The sequence below is a fragment of the Taudactylus pleione genome, unplaced genomic scaffold (genome assembly GCF_031769625.1).
Source record: "Taudactylus pleione unplaced genomic scaffold, aTauple2 ptg001990l, whole genome shotgun sequence".
NCBI classification, from domain to species: Eukaryota; Metazoa; Chordata; class Amphibia; order Anura; family Myobatrachidae; genus Taudactylus; species Taudactylus pleione.
This window is the reverse complement of record NW_028286386.1, coordinates 298329-319384: the sequence shown is the minus strand read 5'-3', so window position 1 is coordinate 319384 and position 21056 is coordinate 298329. Positions and strand designations below refer to the sequence as shown.

General features: G+C 43.4%; 2 protein-coding genes across 5 annotated transcripts in view; one reads left to right on the top strand and one right to left on the bottom strand.

The window, feature by feature from the left end:
* Window positions 1–11301, bottom strand: part of GRK6 (G protein-coupled receptor kinase 6) — an 83249-nt gene extending 71948 nt beyond the window's left edge. Inside the window, exons 1-4 of one of the 3 annotated variants that reach the window (XM_088465458.1) lie at window positions 11134–11301; window positions 10223–10318; window positions 9511–9623; window positions 9351–9428 (exon numbers count right to left, since the gene is read on the bottom strand). In XM_088465458.1, coding sequence (XP_088321584.1) covers window positions 9351–9428; window positions 9511–9623; window positions 10223–10318; window positions 11134–11185 — 339 coding nt within the window. In that variant the 5' untranslated portion in view covers window positions 11186–11301. The remainder of the gene's footprint in view (window positions 1–9350; window positions 9429–9510; window positions 9624–10222; window positions 10319–11133) is intronic. The other 2 variants (XM_088465456.1, XM_088465457.1) reach the window with 2 other exon arrangements.
* A 325-nt stretch (window positions 11302–11626) lies between these two features.
* Window positions 11627–21056, top strand: part of F12 (coagulation factor XII) — a 64383-nt gene continuing 54953 nt past the window's right edge. The window contains exons 1-2 of one of the 2 annotated variants that reach the window (XM_088465459.1): window positions 11627–11754; window positions 17196–17316. In XM_088465459.1, the coding sequence (XP_088321585.1) occupies window positions 17311–17316 (6 nt within the window). In that variant the 5' untranslated portion in view covers window positions 11627–11754; window positions 17196–17310. The remainder of the gene's footprint in view (window positions 11755–17195; window positions 17317–21056) is intronic. The other variant, XM_088465460.1, reaches the window with a different exon arrangement.

Here is a 21056-nt window from a genome sequence, read left to right as displayed (position 1 = left end):
TAGGCTTTACTCATCCACCTCCTTGGACGTTAGAGTCCTAACTTCTGAGTGCATCCTCCGCCGTATTGTTGGTTGGGGTCTCGCATTCTGCCACCTTCCTTTTTTTTCCCGTTACCATTTCACTCTTCCACCCATTTTGTTTTCAGTTTATTTTTTTTTTACCCCCCTCACTCACTCTTCTCCATTCCTATTTTCTTCTTCTTTTTGTCTACCCCTTTTTTTTTTGCTTACGGTGAACCGGGAGCTCTATTTCTGAATACCTGGTCAGCAACCCTCAGGTCGCCTCGATATTACCATGCCACTGTCTATTGCTTCTTTGAACGTACAGGGACTAAATAAGCCGCAGAAACATTCTCACTTATTTCATTCTCTCTGTAGCCTAAAGGGAAACATTGTTTTATTGCAAGAAACCCATTTCCATAAACTTGGTCATCCATCATTGCTGTCTAGGAGCTTTTCTACCGTGTTATACTCCTCTAGTAATACTAAAAATAATGGGGTTGCTATCATGATACATAATAGACTGCCCTTTGTCCAGCACTCTGTGTATACTGATTCGGATAGCTGCTACATCATATTAACTGGCAGGCTGGGTCACCTTGGCATCACCATTGCCACAGCATATGTCCCAAACGTTGGCCAATAACGCTTTTTCAAATCCTTCTTCAACTAACTCTGTAAGCGTCGCCAAGGCTATGTGTTTTTAGGGGGAGACTTTAATTGTGTTATGGACCCAGCCATCGACAGACCTGCCTCCCAGTAATTGCCCACTTTCCCATTCACTTTCTATGCATATAAAAGAAGCTGCTCTTGTTGATACTTGGCGGGCTCTAAATCCTCTTCTAGGAACTACACATTCTATTCATCTCCCCACCATTCTTACTTTAGGATCGATCTATTTTTTGTGGACCTCTACACACCTTAATGATTCCTCTATTCTACCAAATACCTGGTCAGACCACTCCATCATGACCGCCTCTTTCGACCTCCTGGACATCCCGGTTTCCCGACCTCCCTGGCATCTTAACGAGACCCTGCTGAAACTCCCCCAATTCCACTCTAAGATGAACACGATTTTGAAAGATTATTTCTCTTTAAATGTTCTGATTTCTGGTTGTTTCCCACTAGTATGGGAAGCACATAAAGCGGTTCTCCGGGGCCATATTATTAGTTATGTCTTCCACAGAAATAAAGAACATAAACAACATCTGCAAACGCTCACGGAACAGGTCCATAAGCTGGAATCCCTACACAATCGTTCCCCCACAGACGCTATTTATAGACAGCATGTCTGCAAAATCGTTGCTCAATGCAATTATATCTGAAAAGATCCTGGCCTTTTATGCTTAACACACTTCAACACTTTGGTTTTGAGGGCAAATTTCTACAAGCTATTCGGGCCATCTATCACAATCCCTCCACGTCTATTCTAGCAGGTGGCCTTATCTCAGACTCTTTCAGTATTTAGAATGGGACCAGACAAGGGTGTCCACTTTCACCACTCATCTTCACCCTAGTCATCAAACCCCTTGCCTGTCAGATTCGGACTAACTCTGACATTACTGGTATCACAGTTGGGGAGTCTAGGTATAAAAACTCCCTCTTCGCAGACTACATCCTCCTCACTTTGTCCAACACCTTAATATCCCTTCTAAACCTTTTCCGTGAACTTTCCACTTATGGACATCTTTCCAGTTATAAAATCAATCATAACAAGTCTGAAGCGCTGCCCTTTCACATCCCAAAGTCGACTATTGATCTATTACAATTAAACTTCCCCTTCACCTGGAGGAAAGTTTCTTTGAAGTATCTTGGTATCCACCTTACCAAGTACTACGACAGCCTCTACAAAGCCAAATTCACTCCCTTCTTTAAGTATACTGAACAGGACATTTCCAGATGGCGCAAATATTTTATCCCTTGGACAGGCCGCATTAATGCAATTAAGATTAACGTCCTCCCTAAACTGTTATACCTACCAAACCCTTCCTGTTGCGGTCCCTGCTTGTGTGCTAGCTTCATCTCAGTCCTCCTTTGGCAGGTTTATCTGGAATTCTCAGAAGCCGCTATTATGCAGGCAAATCCCCTTTAAGAGGTCCCCAGATGGAGGTCTGGGCCTGCCGTCCATCTCCAAATACTATCAGGCCACTCGTCTTAGCCAATTGGTGGCGTGGCACTCCCCAAGGGGTACCAAACGGTGAGTAGACTTAGAGGGAGAGTTGAGTAGGGTGGACCTAATTTCAGATCAGCCATGGCTTCTTTGTATGCATAGATCTTCCTCTGTAATATCGGTCCCTTCGTTTCCGGCATGTCTCAGGCAAATTTGCTCCTCAATCCTTTGCAGAAATCCGGGAAAGGCATTCCATACCTAGCTCCTGCTTTTTCCAATATCTCCAAATTCGGAGCTTTGTCGACTCTTCTCTTCCTTCCTCGGCTTTCCCTAGGGATCTTAACCCAATGGAACATTTATGCATCTACCACCCCTTGGATAGAAGCACTATTTCCCAATTGTACCACTCTATTTTAACTCCAGTTTCTCCGCCCTTGGCCTCTCATTAACTTTTTTGGGAAGTTGACCTCGGATCTTCTTTGGGTGAGGACACTTGGGAGGCAGTTCGGTCTAACATTGCAAAATGCTCAATTAGCGTTTCCATTAAAGAAAACTCGTACAAGGTGTATACCTGTTGGTATCTTGTTCCTGAACGTCTGCATCAAATATTCCCTAATGTCTCAAGGATGTGCTGGCGCCAGTGTGGCCACCTTGGTACCTTTTTTCACATTTGGTGGACCTGCCCACAGATAACACTCTACTGCAGGGGTTCCCAACCACGGTCCTCAAGGCACACTAACAGTCCAGGTTTTAAGGATAGTCAAACTTGAGCACAGGTGACTTAATTAGTACCTCAGTTATTTTGATTTAACCATCTGTGCTTAAGCATGGATATCACTAAAACCAGGACTGTTGGTGTGCCTTGAGGACCGAGGTTGGGAATCACTGCCCTACTGGGATATGGTTAGTTCGCTCATAACTTCGACTACACCAGCGCATCTTCCCCTCTCCCCGGCCACGATGCTCTTGTGTGCCCCGGTCCACCAGTTACATAAACAGGCCAACAAGATACTTGTGCGGCTAAATACCAAATTGCTAGGGCTTGGAAGTAACCCTCCCTCTCATCAAGAGCTACTAAACAGGATTTGATACGTATCGAAGGAGCATATTCACTTATCCGCTATAGAAACCTACCAATAAAAACTATGTGAAGTTAATGTAATGAAAGTTATTTTACACCTGTGGTGGGTTGGGGGTGGGTGGGGGATAGGTATATTTTTCCTGGGCATTGATGTCTAATTGATGTTATTTTATTCCTGTGGTGGTGGTGGGGTTATAAATTTTCCTGTGGGGCTGGGCATTGATGTCTGATTGATGTTATTTTATACCTGTGAATCCTGTGTGGGGGCTGGGCTGACTTGTATGTTAAAAAGGTTAATAAAAGCAACTCATTTTCGCACTTTAAATTGTACTGGTGACTCATTTTTATCTTAGAAAAAGTAAAGAATAATAATATTTTCATTGCTCAACACAATCCCAGGGCCCGAATTGAGATTTTTTCGATCCCGAATCCTGGGATTGAAAAAATGAGGCAGGATTGGCTTCCCTACATGGAACCCAACAGCTACGGGTGCAAGTAGAGGATGGGCTTTGTGCTAGTCAGCATTGGGCCATCTCAAGGTGAACCCCTCTCCACCAATTTGTTTTAACCTTTTCTCAGGACCCCCCAGAGGGCTGACCACAATGATGATCAGGCTGAGATCTTAAGTTATTTTAATGGATGGGGAATATTATATAGACTATATTTTTAAACTAAAGGTTTTATCAATTTCACAAGACAAGTGAACCTGGAGAGATGGCCTCATATGGCCTTTTAAGCCGCACTCCAAACATTAAAAAAAAAAAAAATGCCAGGGACAGGGTTAGGGATATACACTTTGTAAAATAGATCCTGTAGTTGGATCTGAAAACTGAAAACTGCAGAGAGATGTGATACCATGCACATATTTTTCTTAATTGCCTACATTGCATTTGCAAAACCAAGATAGTTGTATTTGCTGGGGTACATCTTCGGATGGGTGGGGAGGACGGGAAGACAGGAAATAAACTGTTGATGTTCCTTGCATGGGAGGCATGAATCTTATACAAAAATATTTCATGATGTAGACAACCTTGCAATAAGATGCAAGTAGTTTAGAAGGTACATTTAGGGGGGAGTTTCCTGTTTAGCTGAATGTTTCTGTTTCTCTTTCAGTCTTTAGCACCTGCAGAAGTACCTTATAAGGCAAACACATTTCAATGCAAAAAAAGAAACCAACCACATACAAAGCGAGTTATATTTTATACTTATGATTAAGCCATAAAGAGGCCACACAAAGTAGTAATTTTGGAGACAAAAAAATTTAAAACCATTAAATACCTCCCAACATTTCTACACACAATCGAAGTCACATCTGATCAGCCCAAACTCCACCGAACTATCTGCCTAATAACACACACTTTTGGCTGAAACTCCGGCCCCTTGCGAGGTTTGCAAATCAGGGCTGTTCCGCCATACTCGAGACACTTGGGAGTTATACGAAGTGTTAGCAGGATGGAGTTTAAGAGACTTTTCTTTCTCTTTCCACATGAAAAAGGACAACTAAAGCTCAAGATGCAATATGCCAGCTACACCGAAAATGCATCTTCAACCACAATATTCTTACATAGGAAGACCCAGTAACATGCTTTGAATTATGTTCTATCAAAAATTGGAGCTTGTACCTTAAAAATATAAAAAAAGATGGTGCTGCTTAAAATAGTGTCGCTATATAAACAATAATAGTAACTAATCAAAACCTATTTGACAAGTGGCTGATATATAGTAGATGCTTGTAAGAAGTGTTGAAATGCAGTTTTATCAGTTGGGGAAAATTAAGCTGCAGCCTTTACCAACTTACTTATACCACTTTTATACCAAAGTCCCGGGTCTTACCCAGGATGTGGAACACGTTTCCAACCTGGATGAGACCCGGGACAGACACCTATTACACCGTGGCGCCAGGCTATGATGTCATCTTCAAGCGCCACTGAAGCCGGCCAATCTGGCAGTATGTGTCACGATCCGTGTCATCGTGACCCGGATCATGCCGTTTACACTGCAGGGTGACACGGGAACGACCTGTGGCCAACCCTGCAAGCTACCAGAGTTGGAACCCCGGGTCCCTGGACCTGTGTACACTGACAAAAATCCCGGGTTGATGCGCGTTCACGTGCATCAACCCGGGATTTTTAAGTCGGTGTAAAAGGGGTATTACAAAGACACATTTTGTGTGCTGAAACAACATTATTGAGAGCTCATCAGTTCATTATGGACGAGTTATATATTAGTTTTATAGAAACTAGTACAATGCAGGAGGAGATGCATGAAGAACCTCAGTGATCTTGCTAGTTTCCAGAAAACTGATGAACTGCTCCCTCAGGAATATTGGTTCAGCCCATAAAAAGGCCACCTTCACATTGTAGGTGACTAGGGGGTCTATTTACGAAGCCTTGGATGGAGCTAAAGTGAACGGAGATAAAGTACCAACCAACCAGCTCCTAACTGTCATTTTTCAAACACAGCCTGTGACATGGCAGTTAGGAGCTGATTGGCTGGTACTTTATATCCATTCACTTTATCTCCATCCAAAGCTTAGTAAATAGACCCCTAGTATACTTCAACAAGAACTTGCGATTGTCAATCTTTGTATTGCACCAAAAACAACATCACTAATTGGAATATCAGAATATAAACAGGTCTGTGTTATATTTGGGGTACACACTGGACCAACAGATCGGCCGTCCGGACTGCCAATCCAACTATTGTTAAGGTTTATACACAAACGATCTTGTGCATATACACTTACCAACTGTCTGCCTGATATATTGGCCCAGCAGACTCCGTTTAAATATGCTCGCCCACTTGTGATGTCATATTTAATGGATTCTGCACCCGATATATCGTTCAACTGTTTGGTCGTGTGTACACACTGAATGATATACCTGTATGATATATTGCATCTGCCGTGCAGCACGGCAGATGCAATATATCTGCGAATGATATCTTAAATGTGTACACACTGAACGATGGTCAGGAGGATATATTGTTTGTCGGCTGTACGAACAATATATCGGCCAGTCGCAACCCAGCATTACACAGGTACGGTGAAATTCCTTATTAACTTTTATTTTTATGGCACCAGCACATACCACTGTGCATTACAATTGGGAACAAGTATGCCAGTGAAACTATTAGTGTCGCTTAATATTTTGAGGTCAAGGCAACTACTTCATAAGTACAGCCCCTGGTATTAAACAGAGGTAAGAAGGTCCTGCTTGTAATCTTAATATAGGAGGCATAATACCACATGCTGCATTACTAGTTCAGCTAGATAACAATGGTACAGAGCTTAAAAGAGTCTGGGCCTGATTCAGAGCCGCTTGCTCTGACAGAGCGCTCGCTCTGATTCAGGGCCGGGTTTTTTTTTTTTTTTTTTGGATCGGCCTCTTGGCCGCTCGCATAGCTGTGGGTGACCACCCACAGCTATTGCGAGCGGCCATGATGATGGTCGCGATGGTCAAGACCATCGCGACCATCGGGCTTGCGACAAGACCCTTGTGGTAGGGTCTCGTGGCCGCAAGCCCCAGAGAGATTTCGGCTCTAACAGAGCCGGAATCTCTCCACTGACATCACTCGTGATGTCAGTGGGGCTGCCCCCAAACGGCAGGCGTTCTCATGGGAACGCCTCCGTTTGGGCAGCCACCCCCCCCGGCCTCCCCACAAAAGGGGGCGAGCTGTCACTCAACATCGACAGCTTGCCCCCTTTGGTGCAAGACCCGGAGCTCCGACGTGCGCATGCGCTGTGGGCCACCATCGACCCGGTTGCGAACGCTCAGCGCTTGCGACCGGGTCTGAATCAGGCCCTCTGTCTGATCCATTCACCAGGAATAAGGGTAAGTAACAATTGTGGAAGTGAGTCACAGATTTTGCTGATATTATGGCACTAACGTGTCACACTTTAGTTTGATAAGCCAGGTTTGTCTTGCAAAAGTCTAAAATTATTACCCAAGTGCAATAATATTAAGCATTATTGTACTTGTCACATTTGTTTGTAGAATGTACCATTCTTTTGTGCAAAATAATGTATTACCATATATTATACAAGTTATCCTGCTATGGAAAAGTATCCTGGGGTACAGTTGGTGAATTCTAACAAGGGGACATAGAAGAAGGTGTCAGGAATTGTCTTAAGGTGCGTATCCACTAGCAGATAGTGGAGCGACAGTACGATTACAACACTGTAATCGTACAGTCGTTCCTCTTCCCCTGCAGTGCCTACACTGAACGATGTCGTTCAGTGCAGGCACCCTCCCTCATCCCTGAACATGGCCAATCTGTCGCTATCGGCAGATTGACCGGCATGTTCAGGTGATGATTGATGTCGGAAACGACCAGCGGGAGCGCGCATCGTGGTCGTTTTCGACATTTTCATGCCTCATTTGGGAACAATTACGATGTCGTAAACTATCAATCGCTCATTTAAATCGCATAGTGGATACGCGGCATTACACTGTAGTTGAGAAATTTCAGCAAGCCAAATAATTTTGAGCTTTCAGCAATTGCTGGTGTAGGTCCATGATAAGCTTTACTAAATAGAATTTGATAAGAGGGTCCTTTGGAATACTTAATTTAAGCATACAATCACCTTGATTTATCCCATTACAGACTGATTCCAACATATAGGGGACATGTGCCTCACATTTTGTATTCACAGGAAATAACAAAATCACACAGTAGCAGTGGTAATGGAGAAGGTGACAACAAGGGAATACAAGCAAGTACTTATTGAGTAAAACAAATCCTAATAGCTAAAAGAGGTGCAGAACAAGGGGCAACGTGAACTGCTTTTCACAACCTTTCAGTATTATGATATGAAGTAGCTCAACAGAATTAAAATACCAACATACGTGCTTTTATCCCGGAGCTATCATACCACACACACACACACACACACACACACACACACACATGTGTATTGGAGAAGGAGGCCTGTGGCCTAACTATGTTAGTGAATATAGTTGCAGTTACATTTTTCTGCAGCTGTATAACCAACATGACACAAACTTTTTGCTTGTAAAGTTTGTTGACGTTTAATGCTCACAGGGAGGTTACAAGGACACCAACTTCTTTATCAATTCAGAAATACTAGTTACAACCAGACACTGAATATACATGATAAACAGCAAACAGTATTTACAGATATTGGGCAAGTCTTTACTCTGCTTGATACATCATAAGCGAAGTGTAGCAACTTTTTTCACTAGAATAAGGAATTTCTCATAAATAAAAATATTCATTCAGTTTTTGACATTATTAGTGTTAAACCCATTTTAAAAGAAACATAAAAGCACATTTAGAGAATGGGTGAAAATGCAATGTATGTATTTATTATTTGCATGCAGGGAAATACTGCCCGCTTTGGCATGTAGTACACACAGCTTTATTTGCACACTGCGATTTAGAGATAAACAAGGACGAGGTCCCCTCCCAACTCCAAGCTCACATTTTAAATCTGAGCAGCTACAGCGCATCTTGGTTATGTTGAGATGCAGAATTGTACTCTTTAGCTAGATATATTTTTTACTCTAAATGAAGCACTTAGGGACCGATATAATTACATGCAAGCTGCTGCCGGAACAGCTTTGCGGGATGGTTCTCGCTCATTTCTGCACGCAGTCTTTGGAGGTGGGAGCAGAAATGAGCTCCTGTAATTACAACCAGGTGCCCAGTTGTGAGGCTAAATCTAACCTCTAACCTAGCCACACTACTTACAGTCGGGATGCCGGTCGCTGGGATTCTGACCGGTGTCGGGATTCCGGTACCGTCATTCTGAGCGCCAGCATCCCGACAACCGAGATTTTAAACTACATCCCGTCTCATCGCCTGCCAACTGAACATAGTGTTAAGAGAAGCCAGTTCATAGGTTCTCCTTTCAACAACAGCAGGGTTATATTTTTCCACCATATACTGTAGCAAGTAATAAAAAAAAACTATTTCCTATAAAGAAACAAAGTACAAATAAAAGTTTAGCTAATGAACTGCAATGCATGAATGCAGACTTACCAGAACGACATTATGCAATGTTTCTAACGGAAGTAGTAAGATTAGGCTACCATTACACAATATACTTACAAACATGCAGCTTTGTGTCCCTAGCAATTCGGATTCTGTTAAGACTGTCACTATACATGGAAATATGTCCATCAACCATATTCTTACCGTGCTTGTAAGATATTTCTCAATCAGCAGCTGACCACACTCTTTACGCTTCTCATCTGGTGACACTTCATACTCTGCCTACAAACAAAATGGTACGGGATAAGGTGCATGAAGCAGGAGATGTATAGATATCTATACAATGGCCACTGTTCGGTCATACCACAGCATCTAGAAAGTGGACACAGCGCATCAGCTCCGGACGAGTTTCACAAAACTGTCGAAATAGGAGACGTCCGATTGGTTGACGATCACAGAGACTGTGATAATCGTGTTCTAAAAGACAGGTAAAGGACAAACTATATTGTAAATAAATGTTAGGACTTAGAAGACATCTCCCATTCCTTCACACATTCACTATATGTAAGCTGGCTGCAACACAAGGCAACGAGAAACTACTGTAGCTGAACGTACAAAGTGTGGGAAGAACAAAAGGGCAATTAGTACGTCTAGAGCGAACAGCGACATTTGCAATGTGAAACAGCAGCAATATAAGCTTACATACACTGCCATTAACACACATCTAGCCTGAGACCATAAAAACGCTCTGGTCATAGAAGAAGAAGGGTAAATAATGATCTGGTGTAATGCACAGTAGTAACTGAACTATCCTGTGCTCTCCAAAAGCAAAACAATAAATGTGGTGAAAATCACCTAGAACAGGTTTGTTTTACGCTCTCATGTGCAGATGAAAGTCGCACTAGTACAGTACATCACACATGTAGCTGTGGAGGAAGTGGTAAGAGGAAGCTAAGCAATAATCTTAGCCAACACTGCAACCGTGGAAAGATATTTCTTGACACTCATATTGCTCTGATAAAGTGACGCTCTTTAGGACGGTTAGGCAGCATTAACAGAAGACACAGGGAACTCACCGAGTGTACGCCTCAACTCTTCACACTCACTGATATGTGGAAACTGTAACATCTGTCGCCATTTTTTGCTCTTTCCTTTTCGGTTTCCCCCACCACCTATACATAAAACGAGAGTTATGTCAATTCCTCTTCTACAGGGCAGATGCCAAATTTCATGTATGTAGGCAAATCTCCGACCATGTTTGACTAGTGCTTACACAACTTCTATGAAAATCCTATTAACATGCAAATACATGAAAATGATTTCAGACTTTGCAAACGTCCAACGTCTTGTTTTTACATTTCCGACACTTCTCAATGCTGAATTTTGCATTCATACTGTAAAAATATGTGCGATGAAACGTACACTTAATGCTCAGTTTGGTACCTTGGCTTCTCAGTTACTGCATATACTAAAGAGAATAGTGCATCAGACTGTTATAGCATGATCGAGACTAGATGAGGTTGAGTTATTGATATGACTGATGTTAAGCTAAGAGCCACTTAGCCACTATAAGATGCACAAGAGCCCTCTTTGTTTTTCCGATTACCTCCTTAATGATATTTCCCCAACCCAAGCTCCGGCAGTGATAGGCAAACCCTTGATTCTGCACAAGCATCACCAAAATCACACACACAAAATATTTAACATGATAGAAACAGAACTGTACTCTTACCAGCATGTCACATTTATACATTGTTATGGGTCTCAGTCTACTTGCAGCTTAGCTCTTACACTTAAACCTAAAAGTAAAACTATAGCATACCTAAGCACAATCTACACACACACAGGTTTACTTACATATATGCAATTACTATGCATGTACATAAGCTCAGCCTAGCCCACAACTTAGGTCCATACATTACAAGGCATATGCAAGTTTTGCTGGGCGGGCTCTCAGCCTGACAGCCTCATGCACACACATACACACCTTCCCTGGCTTTCAGCAGCACGGTGTTGGCCACGATATTCTCGAGCTCCATAGGGCGGCCTGGCCGGGGGCTCCGAGCCTCGGGCGGCCACTCACTTTCTGCGGCTACCAGACTCCCAGAACCCTGCTGCCAATGACAGACCCCGCCCACCCTGACCAATCAGCGCTCCGCCGCACCCCCGGACACGCAGCTGATTGGTTGCGAGCTTTCTATCAACATTAACTGTTTTCCTGTCCGCACAGCCCCGATCCCTCACCCGGCCGCTGTCAGTGTGCTCATCATGTATTGGAGAGCTGGGCTGTGTGGGCGGGAGCCTCGTACACATCGGTTATCTGACTGGGCAGTCACAGTGTCACTTGATACCGCCCTTATTTTTGTTTGCGGAACCCATGGGGATACCAACCAAACCCTTCACTAGAGACCTGCTCCAACAGCCGTGTCGTGACGTCACGGGCGGCCATGTGTTGGTTGGCAGAGTCAGGGCGAGCTGCCGGTGTGAGTGGCTGGCACACTGTCAGTTACAGAACACCAAAGCATGTGCCAGTGAACCTGAACATGTCATAGAAAGTTTAAGTGTTTTTGTGTCCGTTTATGAATTAGATGCTGTATCTCATTAATATGTAAGTATTGTATTTGGGACTTTTACATTTTAAAACATGCAGAGTGCAATGATCCCTATACAGCCTTTGCAGCTTCTTAATTAGTAATGTGTTGTGAACGGAAACCTGCTTGTGCAAAAATTAGATAGTTACAAGAGGAGTGACCTCTGCCGCTTCCTCTACCATATGTGCCAGAGGATGAGCTGAGTGTGGAAATGTACTGTGTAAAACCCCATCTAATGCTTACAGTGTGATATAATGTGGCATATAATAAGAGATCTGCAGTACATTGGTAATGAACTACCATTTCAAAGAAAGTAAATAGAATCAATAGTCTCTTGTTTAAACATTTAAATTGTCCATTAGCAGTATTGAATTATTTGTAATATCTTAATGGCCAAAATGACACGGATAATGTGTTTATGGAACATGAAGGCTGCAGAGTATGAACATTTCCAACACTGCATTTTTGCTTTTATTTATTTTTTATTATTTATTAATAGGTAAGCAAATAGAAAAAGAAATAACCAGAAACAGTGACAGTAAAACTCAGGTTAAGGTGAAACAACAGGCAGAGGCATAGAAGGGGCTGCGTGCGATCACGCAGAACCCCATCTGCACATTCGCAGAACAGGTCCTGCACACGCACAGATTCCCGATAATTGGGAATCTGCATTCAAGTGCAATGCTGAATTAGCCCCACTATGCGATATGTCGTTCGTGCAGCTGACATGACATCGCATAGTGCATCTGCGGGTGTGTACAGACGATATGTTTGAACGATGTTGTCCAGAGACTAGAGTCAAGTTTCCAAACTTTATCAAAGGATTTTGAGGAATTGTTAAGTATTCTAGTCATAAGTGCCATACGATAGACACACCATATTCTGGATATCAGGATAAGAGTTAAAGGGTCAAGTTTCTTCCAGTCAGTCGCCAACCTAGGGATGAAACGCGTTGGTAAGTACACTAAGAAGGGACATTTTAAAGGACTGTGACCCATTATAAAATTGATTGAAAACACTGCCAACAGTTTTTGCCCAGCTGAGTGTAAATTACATTATTGTTGGAACTTTACTGTTGCACAGATATGGCCCACCTGTTTTCATAGACTTTTTACATGTCTGTCCAGACTGCACCTATTATACCAACATGTAGTGCACTGACTACTACGCTACATAAAACTAAACACTGTCAGACAGTATATTATTAACCACGAATATAATAGAGAACATTAGATTACATCCTTATACCATAGAGAGCTTACTCCTCTAGTTCTGCATTTTAAGCATGTGTAATTTGGCCATTATGGAGATTTGAAAAACAAAAGCAGATTTAGGGTGATCACATCTTTTATAGGCTACCTTGTAATATATATTCACCATGCCAGTTCAAATAAACTGTGAAACTATGGAATCGTCAAAGTCCTATACTAGTAGCAGTTTGGAGCTGTCCAGTACTATTACGTTGCCAGCTACATTATTTAGACTACATTGCAATTTATGAAATTTATTTTGTTTTTACTTTAGCTTTTTCCTCCACCTAATCTTCCTTCCTGGTATGACATTGCGCTTGCCTTCCTCTCCAACATTTCTGTGCCCTCAGCTCCCTGGCTCTGCTGCCCTCCAATTATATCTTGTCTTTATTTTTTTACGACAAAATCTGTGTGTAATTAATTTATCTGTCCTTAAAGTAAACAAAGTACAAGCACTCCCCACAAAATATAGACCTGGCTATTTATATTCTGCAATTACAGTATGGGTACTACTTGCTAACATAAGAATATATTTTCCAGGGATTCTTTGCTGGGTAGGTGCTAGGATTATTCACACATGCATATCTGTCGTGAATTCCAGATGAATAAATATGCATGTAGTACATGCAAATGGATCAGTGTGCATTCTTAAAGTCATATGCACATTTTTTAAGTTCTGGAATTGCAATCCTACTTTTGCAAGAATATGTTGTGGAAAAAGTATGCCCTTGACTGCATAGCATTGTCAGGTGTGCATTAGGGAATGGGATTGAAATCCCAACAGTGGATTCCAGACAGGAGGAGATCCTGACTGGTGCAGGTAAGTACCCTAACCCTCCCCTGTTCTCCCCCCTAACCCTCCCTTAGTGGTAACCTTCCCCCCCCTAGTGCCTAACCCTAACCTCCCCACGAGGGTGCCTAACCCTAACCTCCTCTTACCGCTCCCTAAACCTCCCGGGGGGGTGCCTAGCCCACCCCCCTAGGGTTGCCTAACCCTAATCCCCCCCCAACCTACCCCTGCTAGACTCCCGAATCCTAACCCCCCCCCGCGCGGGTAACGTAAGGGCGCCCGCCCCGGACTTACTTTCATTCGGGCTGGCGTCGGGATTAACATAGGCGTCGGTATTTCGACGCCTATGTTAAATCCCTTGCTGGGATTCTGCTGTCGGGTTGAGACCGGCGCCCATGCAGCCGCCTGTCTCCTAACTACATCCCATGCATTAGTTATATGCGATGTGGGACTGTTTACCCATACTAAGGCTGGCCATACTCCAGACAAACTTTCCTCCAACCATCCAACTAGTGGGTTGGTTGAATCGAAAATCCATTAATGCATGGGAGCAAATGACAATCAGCAATTGCCCCCAAACACCCGAAAACCGCCCCCTTGCCCCCCCTGTTCCGATGCCTAAGCCAGTATGTTAATTATCTCTTCGGGAGGTTGATATGGAATGATTAGAGGCCTAGGCTTAGTTTACAAAAGTTACAACAGCCCTTGAATAATGGTGAGATCAACCCAATTTTATGGTGTATTACAGAGCCTCTATTCTGCGTTCTCATTTTGTGCCAATAGTTCCCTGGAAAGTGAATTTCTATGGGGGAGACATCAGCTTCTTACATCTCCATAAACATGGGCTGGATTTGCTCTGCGCATGCATCGCAGTGCGCGTGCACAAATCGGTCAGTGCGATTAAGTAAGCATACGTAGGGAGTCCGCAGCCCCAGGGCCAAGTGATTGACAGAAAGTGCCATTTGTGGGTGGTGGCGGGGGAGTGGTCGGGCAAACGCAGGCGTGCTTGTGCGTTTGGACGGTATTTCAGGGTCGTGCATAATTAAGCCCTTCCAGCGATGGACGCAGCCTGAGGTCTAGTTGCACACAGAAAGTCTCGCTATGTCTGCGGGAGGATCAGGTCAATCACTATTGTGCGTATGGGTCCGATGGTTCTCGATGTTTCCGCTCTCTTGCCAGGTATAGAGGACGAAATGTAGAAAGAGATAACTAGGGGTCGTATACCCCTAGTTGAGAGACGCAATTTCTGTCTCACAAAAAGTATTGGCATGTTTTGTCACATAAGATTACATACATCAGCTACAATTCTATTTATTATATTTGTCTAGTATGTGGGGTACTTTCCCTTTTACATTTAATGCTGACAGTATGCTGAGAGAAAGAGAAACAGTGTTTCTATTGCAACATTGTAACATTCATTTGTCCGTCTCCATTGAGAGCATTTATAATATATGCAGTCAGACCAGTGCTGATCTCATATTTAACTTATAACAGGTAGTTTATACATTAATTTCAGTTAGGACATATTTTTTAGTGGGCAGACTAACGCCGACGCGCGCGTTTCACTGCCTAGACAGCTTTTTCAAGGCTAAACCCGATTGTCTCACCCGGCAGAGGTGAGAAATTGCGTCTCTCAACATACTGTCAATATTGAATGTATAAGGGAAAGTACCCCACACAATGGATAAATATAATAACTAGAATTGCAGCTGATGTATGTAAGCCTATGTATAATATGTAAATACCTTTAGCATTTATGATAATGTGAACTCATATTATATTTAATTGAAAGTGTCACATACACTCAACACATATAACAGACTTTATTGTAGTCAAGACTTTCCTTCGCTCGGAGTGTCTCATCAAAGGGGGCGTGCTGTCGATGTTGACTGACAGCACGCCCCCTTTGGTGGGCGTGCCGGGGGCGTGCCTGCCAGACGGAGGCGTTCCCAAAGGAACGCCTACCCTCTGAAGCCGGCCCCACTGACATCACTAGTGATGTCAGTGGGAGTGATTTTGGCTCTGATAGAGCCAAAATCACTCCTGGCCTTGCGGTTGAAAAACTCAACCGCAGGCTTTTGCTCGCAGTTTCGATGGTCGCGATGGTCAAGACCATCGCGACCATTATCCTGCACGCTCGTATATGCTGTGGGTGGTGACCAACAGCTATACGAGCGTCCAGGAGGACGCTCCATATTAATGGAGGTGGGCCCTGATTCAGAGCGAGCGCTCTGGTCAGAGCGTCCGGCTCTGAATCAGGGCCATTATCTTTTAGTTCTCATATGCATCTCAGTATTTACCAACAGGAAGTATCCTGTATTATTAGAGACTTATTAGTGGACTTCGCTTTTAACATATATTATTTGTTTTCAATAATTTATTTATTTAGATTTTTTTCACATATCTAATTTATTGTTTTTCTTATATATTTCACTGCACATTTCCCATTCATGGGGACCATTTTAATGCATAATAATAAAAGTAAAATTTTACTGTATAAGATATTTTGATCTGTGCGCCCAGGAGTATACAACCCCTAGTTTTCTCTTTCTACATTTCATTAAAATTTGGTTGGAATAGGGCAGCACCCCCATAACTAAGAAACAATTAACGTATAATAATTTGGGGTCTTTGCATAACAAAATTGGTAGAGTGCAGACACATTCCCCTTTTTCTTGTTTCAGGTATAGAGGACGCAAGTAAAGGTAAGTGGGTGGTATTATGTAGTGCTGGGCGTCTGCGTATTCTGCTGCGATTGCCTTGCGTATGCATTCATTCGCATATTCTCCCAGCGGCCGAGTGCGTGCGTCTGCATCCATGCGTTCCTTGCTGAATCAGGCCCTATGTGCTGCAGCGTGTGATTTTGACCAGGAAGGCAATCTGTCAATTATATTCACCTTTGGCTATCAAAATATCCTAATCTGTGACTGGGCGATTTGCTTAGTTCCTGCAGACTACTTCCATCTGCAATGTATACTGTAATGTCATTAAATATTTTGCATAGAAGTTATCTCTAAATCCCACAAAAGCTTTGTTATTTATACAAATGTGTCCACATGCCGTGGCGCGACTCAGTAGCGCTGAGCGTCTGTTTGTGCAACTTTTTCCCTTACAGTGCATCATATTCGCAAAGTGCTGCAAATAGGACATACAAGCAGCTTATGATATGCAGCATGCATATATTCTGTGTACGACTGCGGCTACATCTGAAATGCTATGTTACAGTGTCACAGCCGCTGACACTGTAAAGTAGCATTTTGCATGCAGATATAACCGCAGTTATGAATGTTTGGAGGCAGTTATTGTTGCCAAAGGGTGTGCAACCAAATATTACGGAAGGGTGCCTTATATACTGTCCAGATGAGATTTTTATGTTATTACTACATGTAAGTTGAAAATTATTATTTTTTTTTTTTAGAACTTTGGACATTCTATTAAAGTATTCTAATGATACAAAGTTGGCACATTTTCCATTAATTTCTGAAGATATTGTACAGATCAGAAGTTCTGTCCAGGTGCTTCAACAATGATACATGCATGTGAGTTGGGCTTAATTTTTACATTAAATGATTATGATATATACAATACTGTGTAAAAGTTTTAGGTAGGTGTGGAAAAAATGCTGCAAACTAAAGGGCCCCATACAAGGTGCGATATGCACCTTGCGAGGCGACTGCCGATCCGATTGCCGACATATCGGACGGTCCCCACACACGGAGCGATCCGGTGGCCGCCCACCCGATATACCGGTACCCCCATCTACATAGCACTGCATGGGATCGTTTGTCGATCCCCCAGATTAATTGACCATGCAGAAAGATCTGGAGGAGCAACGGATGACTCCATGGGAGTGCACAGCAGGCCATATCATGCCCACACACGGAACGATGTAGCAGCGATTTCGTTCAAAACCATTTGAACTATATTTGGCTATATCGCTCCGTGTGTGGGGCCCTTAAGAATCCTTTAAAAAATAAAAAGTGTTAATAGTTTATTTTTATCAATTAACAAAATGCAAACTAAATGAACAGAAGAGAAATCTAAATCAAATCCGTAGTTGGTGTGACCACCCTTTGCCTTCAAAACAGCATAAACACTTCTAGGTACACTTGCACAAAGTCAGGGATTTTGTAGGATTATAGTCAGGTGTATGATTAACCAATCATACCAAACAGGTGATTATGATCATCATTTTCATATGTAGGTTGCAACACAGTCATTAACTAAAGCTGAAACAGCTGTGTAGGGGGCTTACAACTGGGTGAGGAACAGCCAAACTCTGCTAGGTCATGCACCAACAAGACACAAGTTATACTGCATCAGCAAGGTCTCTCCTAGGCAAAGATTTCAAAGCAGACTTGTGTTTCAAGATGTGCTGTTCAAGCTCTTTTGAAGAAGCACAAACAAACTGGCAACATTGAGGACCGTAGACGCAGTGGTCGGCCAAGGAAACTTAGTGCATCAGATTAAAAACACATCATATTTACCTTCCTTCGAAATCGGAAGATGTCCAGCAGTGCCTTTAGTTCAGAACTGCCAGAAACCAGTGGGACCCATCTACTGTTCGGAGAAGTCGGACCAGAAGTGGTCTTCATGGAAGAATTGCAGCAAAAAAGCCATACCTTCGACGTGGAAACAAGACCAAGCGACTCAACTGTGCACGAAAACATAGGAACTGGGGTGCAGAAAAATGGCAGTAGGTGCTTTTGGACTGATGAGTTAAAATTTTAAATATTTGGCTGTAACAGAAGACAGTTTGCTGAAAGGCTGGAGAACGGTACAATAATGAGTGTCTTCAGGCAACAGTGAAGCATGGTGGAGGTTCCTTGCAAGTGTGGGGCTGCATTTCCGCAAATGGAGTTGGAGATTTGGTCAGGATTAATGGGGTCCCTAATGCTGAGAAATACATCCAGATACTTATCCATCATGCAATACCATCAGGGAGGCTTCTGATTGGCTCCAAATTTATTCAGCAGCAGAACAACGACCCCAAACTTACAGCCAATGTCATTAAGAACTATCTTCAGCGTAAAAAAGATCAAGGAGTCCTGGAAGTGATGACATGGACACCACCTAGCCCTGATCTCAACATCATCGAGTCTATTTGGGATTACATGAAAAGACAGAAGGATTTGAGCAAGCTTACATCCACAGAAGATCTGTGGTTAGTTCTCCAAGATGTTTGGAACAACCTCCCTGCTGAGTTCCTTCAAAAACTGTGTGCAACTGTACCTAGAAGCATTGATGCTGTTTTGAAGGCAAAGGACGGTCACACCAAATATTGATTTGATTTAGATTTGTCTTCTGTTCATTCAGTTTGCATTTTGTTAATTGATAAAAATAAACTATTAACACTTCTATTTTTGAAAGCATTCTTACTTTGCAGCATTTTTTCCACACCTGTCTAAAATTTTTGCACAGTACTGTAGGCCCCAGAGCTGGGTACACAATATATAAGGCCCACTTAGGATGCAAAGTAACTAATGATTTTTCCTTGCAAAGAAACATCTGATATTTTTACACACTTAACAATTATTCCCTCTAATCCTATGTACCTGCCCTAATGATCAGAAAGAATAGAGGGCTCGATTCAGACCCGTTCGCTATGCTGCGTTCGTACGCAGCCAGCCGATTTTTACATTCTGCGCATGCGTACGCATCGCAGTGCGCGTGCGCGAACACGTCCGAGCGATCGGGAAGCGCTCGCTTGATGCGCATATACTGCCCTGCTGAGTGAGTGACAGGACAAGCCATTTGTGGGTAGTGACAGGTTGGTCGATGAAACCGGGGGAGTGGAGGTGCGAACGCAGGCGTGCCTGAGCATCTTAACGCCGTTTCAGAGGCGTGCATAATTAACACGCAGCGTCATTGTACATGTCACTTGGTTGTATTTCACACAGAAGGACTCACAGTGCTTGCGACAGGCTATGGTCAACCACAGGTGCTGCGATTGCATCCGATGGTACTCGATGTTATCGATGGTTGCAAACACTAACTGGAGATAACGTGCACAAGTGGGCATCTTAAGACAGGCTTGCATACACAAAGCGATCACACGCTAAGACATAGTGGGCGTGCTAATGCCTTGCCGTGCGATCGCCTGCTTTGCTGTGGGTTGGTCGGATTTGCATACACTGGCTGCGTGTGAACGCATCTAGCGAGCAGGTCTGAATCGAGCCCAGAGATCTACATACGCACGCCCACAACTACAATACCGGAAAGTCGTCATCAAACCGTACACACTGCAAAATACTGTTGCTTATTTCATCTATAAAGCATACTTGAAGATCCAATAATGCGATGAGACCAATTTATCTGCGATAACTGGATATCCTAGGTGCATACATCATACTTACCTACTGTCCTTGGAAGTTGCGGGGGACTCCCGTTTTTTTGGGAGCAATCACCTCCTGCATACTGTCCACTTCCCAGTGAAATCTGCAGCATGGGGAGAAAAATGCTGGTAATTGCTGTCCAGGGAGGGGGCAAGACCAATATGATGCAATTATAATTTGATAATCTTGTCATTTTGGGGCCTGATAATGCAACTAGTCTGGCACTGCCTCCAACAGCTGCCATCTGCATCTCCTCTCTGGGCTTCTCCATGAGAGGAGATTATAAACGTAGCTATGGTCTACACATATAATTCTCTGGCCGATCATAAAAATCTCAGCTGATCGGCCCATTAAAAGTATGTCCCCATCTTTAGAGTTATGAGTAAATCCAGCTAGAAAGTGCAGTTTGCATATTGAGTGTACTGAACTCTGAGGTAGAGTGTAAAAAAAACAACAACTTGACTTTGTGTACTAAGGGCCTGATTCAGCAGCAGTGGTGTAACTAGGGTATTTGGAGCTCAGGGCAAGTTAAAAAACGGAGGCACCCCCCCCCCAAGTATGTGCGTGCACTTAAAGAGTGGGCGTGGTCACATGCCACAAGGGACGTGGTCACTGGAAAATGGGGGCGTGTCAACATGACACAACACGTCACTCTGGGAACATTCCATTCCATATATGCACCTTAATGCCCCCAGTAGTAGTACCCCTCTTGCAATGCCCACTGTAGTCGTGCCCCTTATGCAATGTCCATAGTAGTGCTCCCTTATACAGTGCACCCACTAGTGCCACTTATACAATACCCGTTATATAGTGCCCCTTATACAGTGCCGCTTGTAGTGGTCCCCCTATGCAGTGCCCCTTATACAGTGCCCCCAGTAGTAGTTCCCCCTATGCAGTGCCCCCAGTAGTAGTCCCCCCTATGCAGTGCCCCCGGTAGTAGTCCC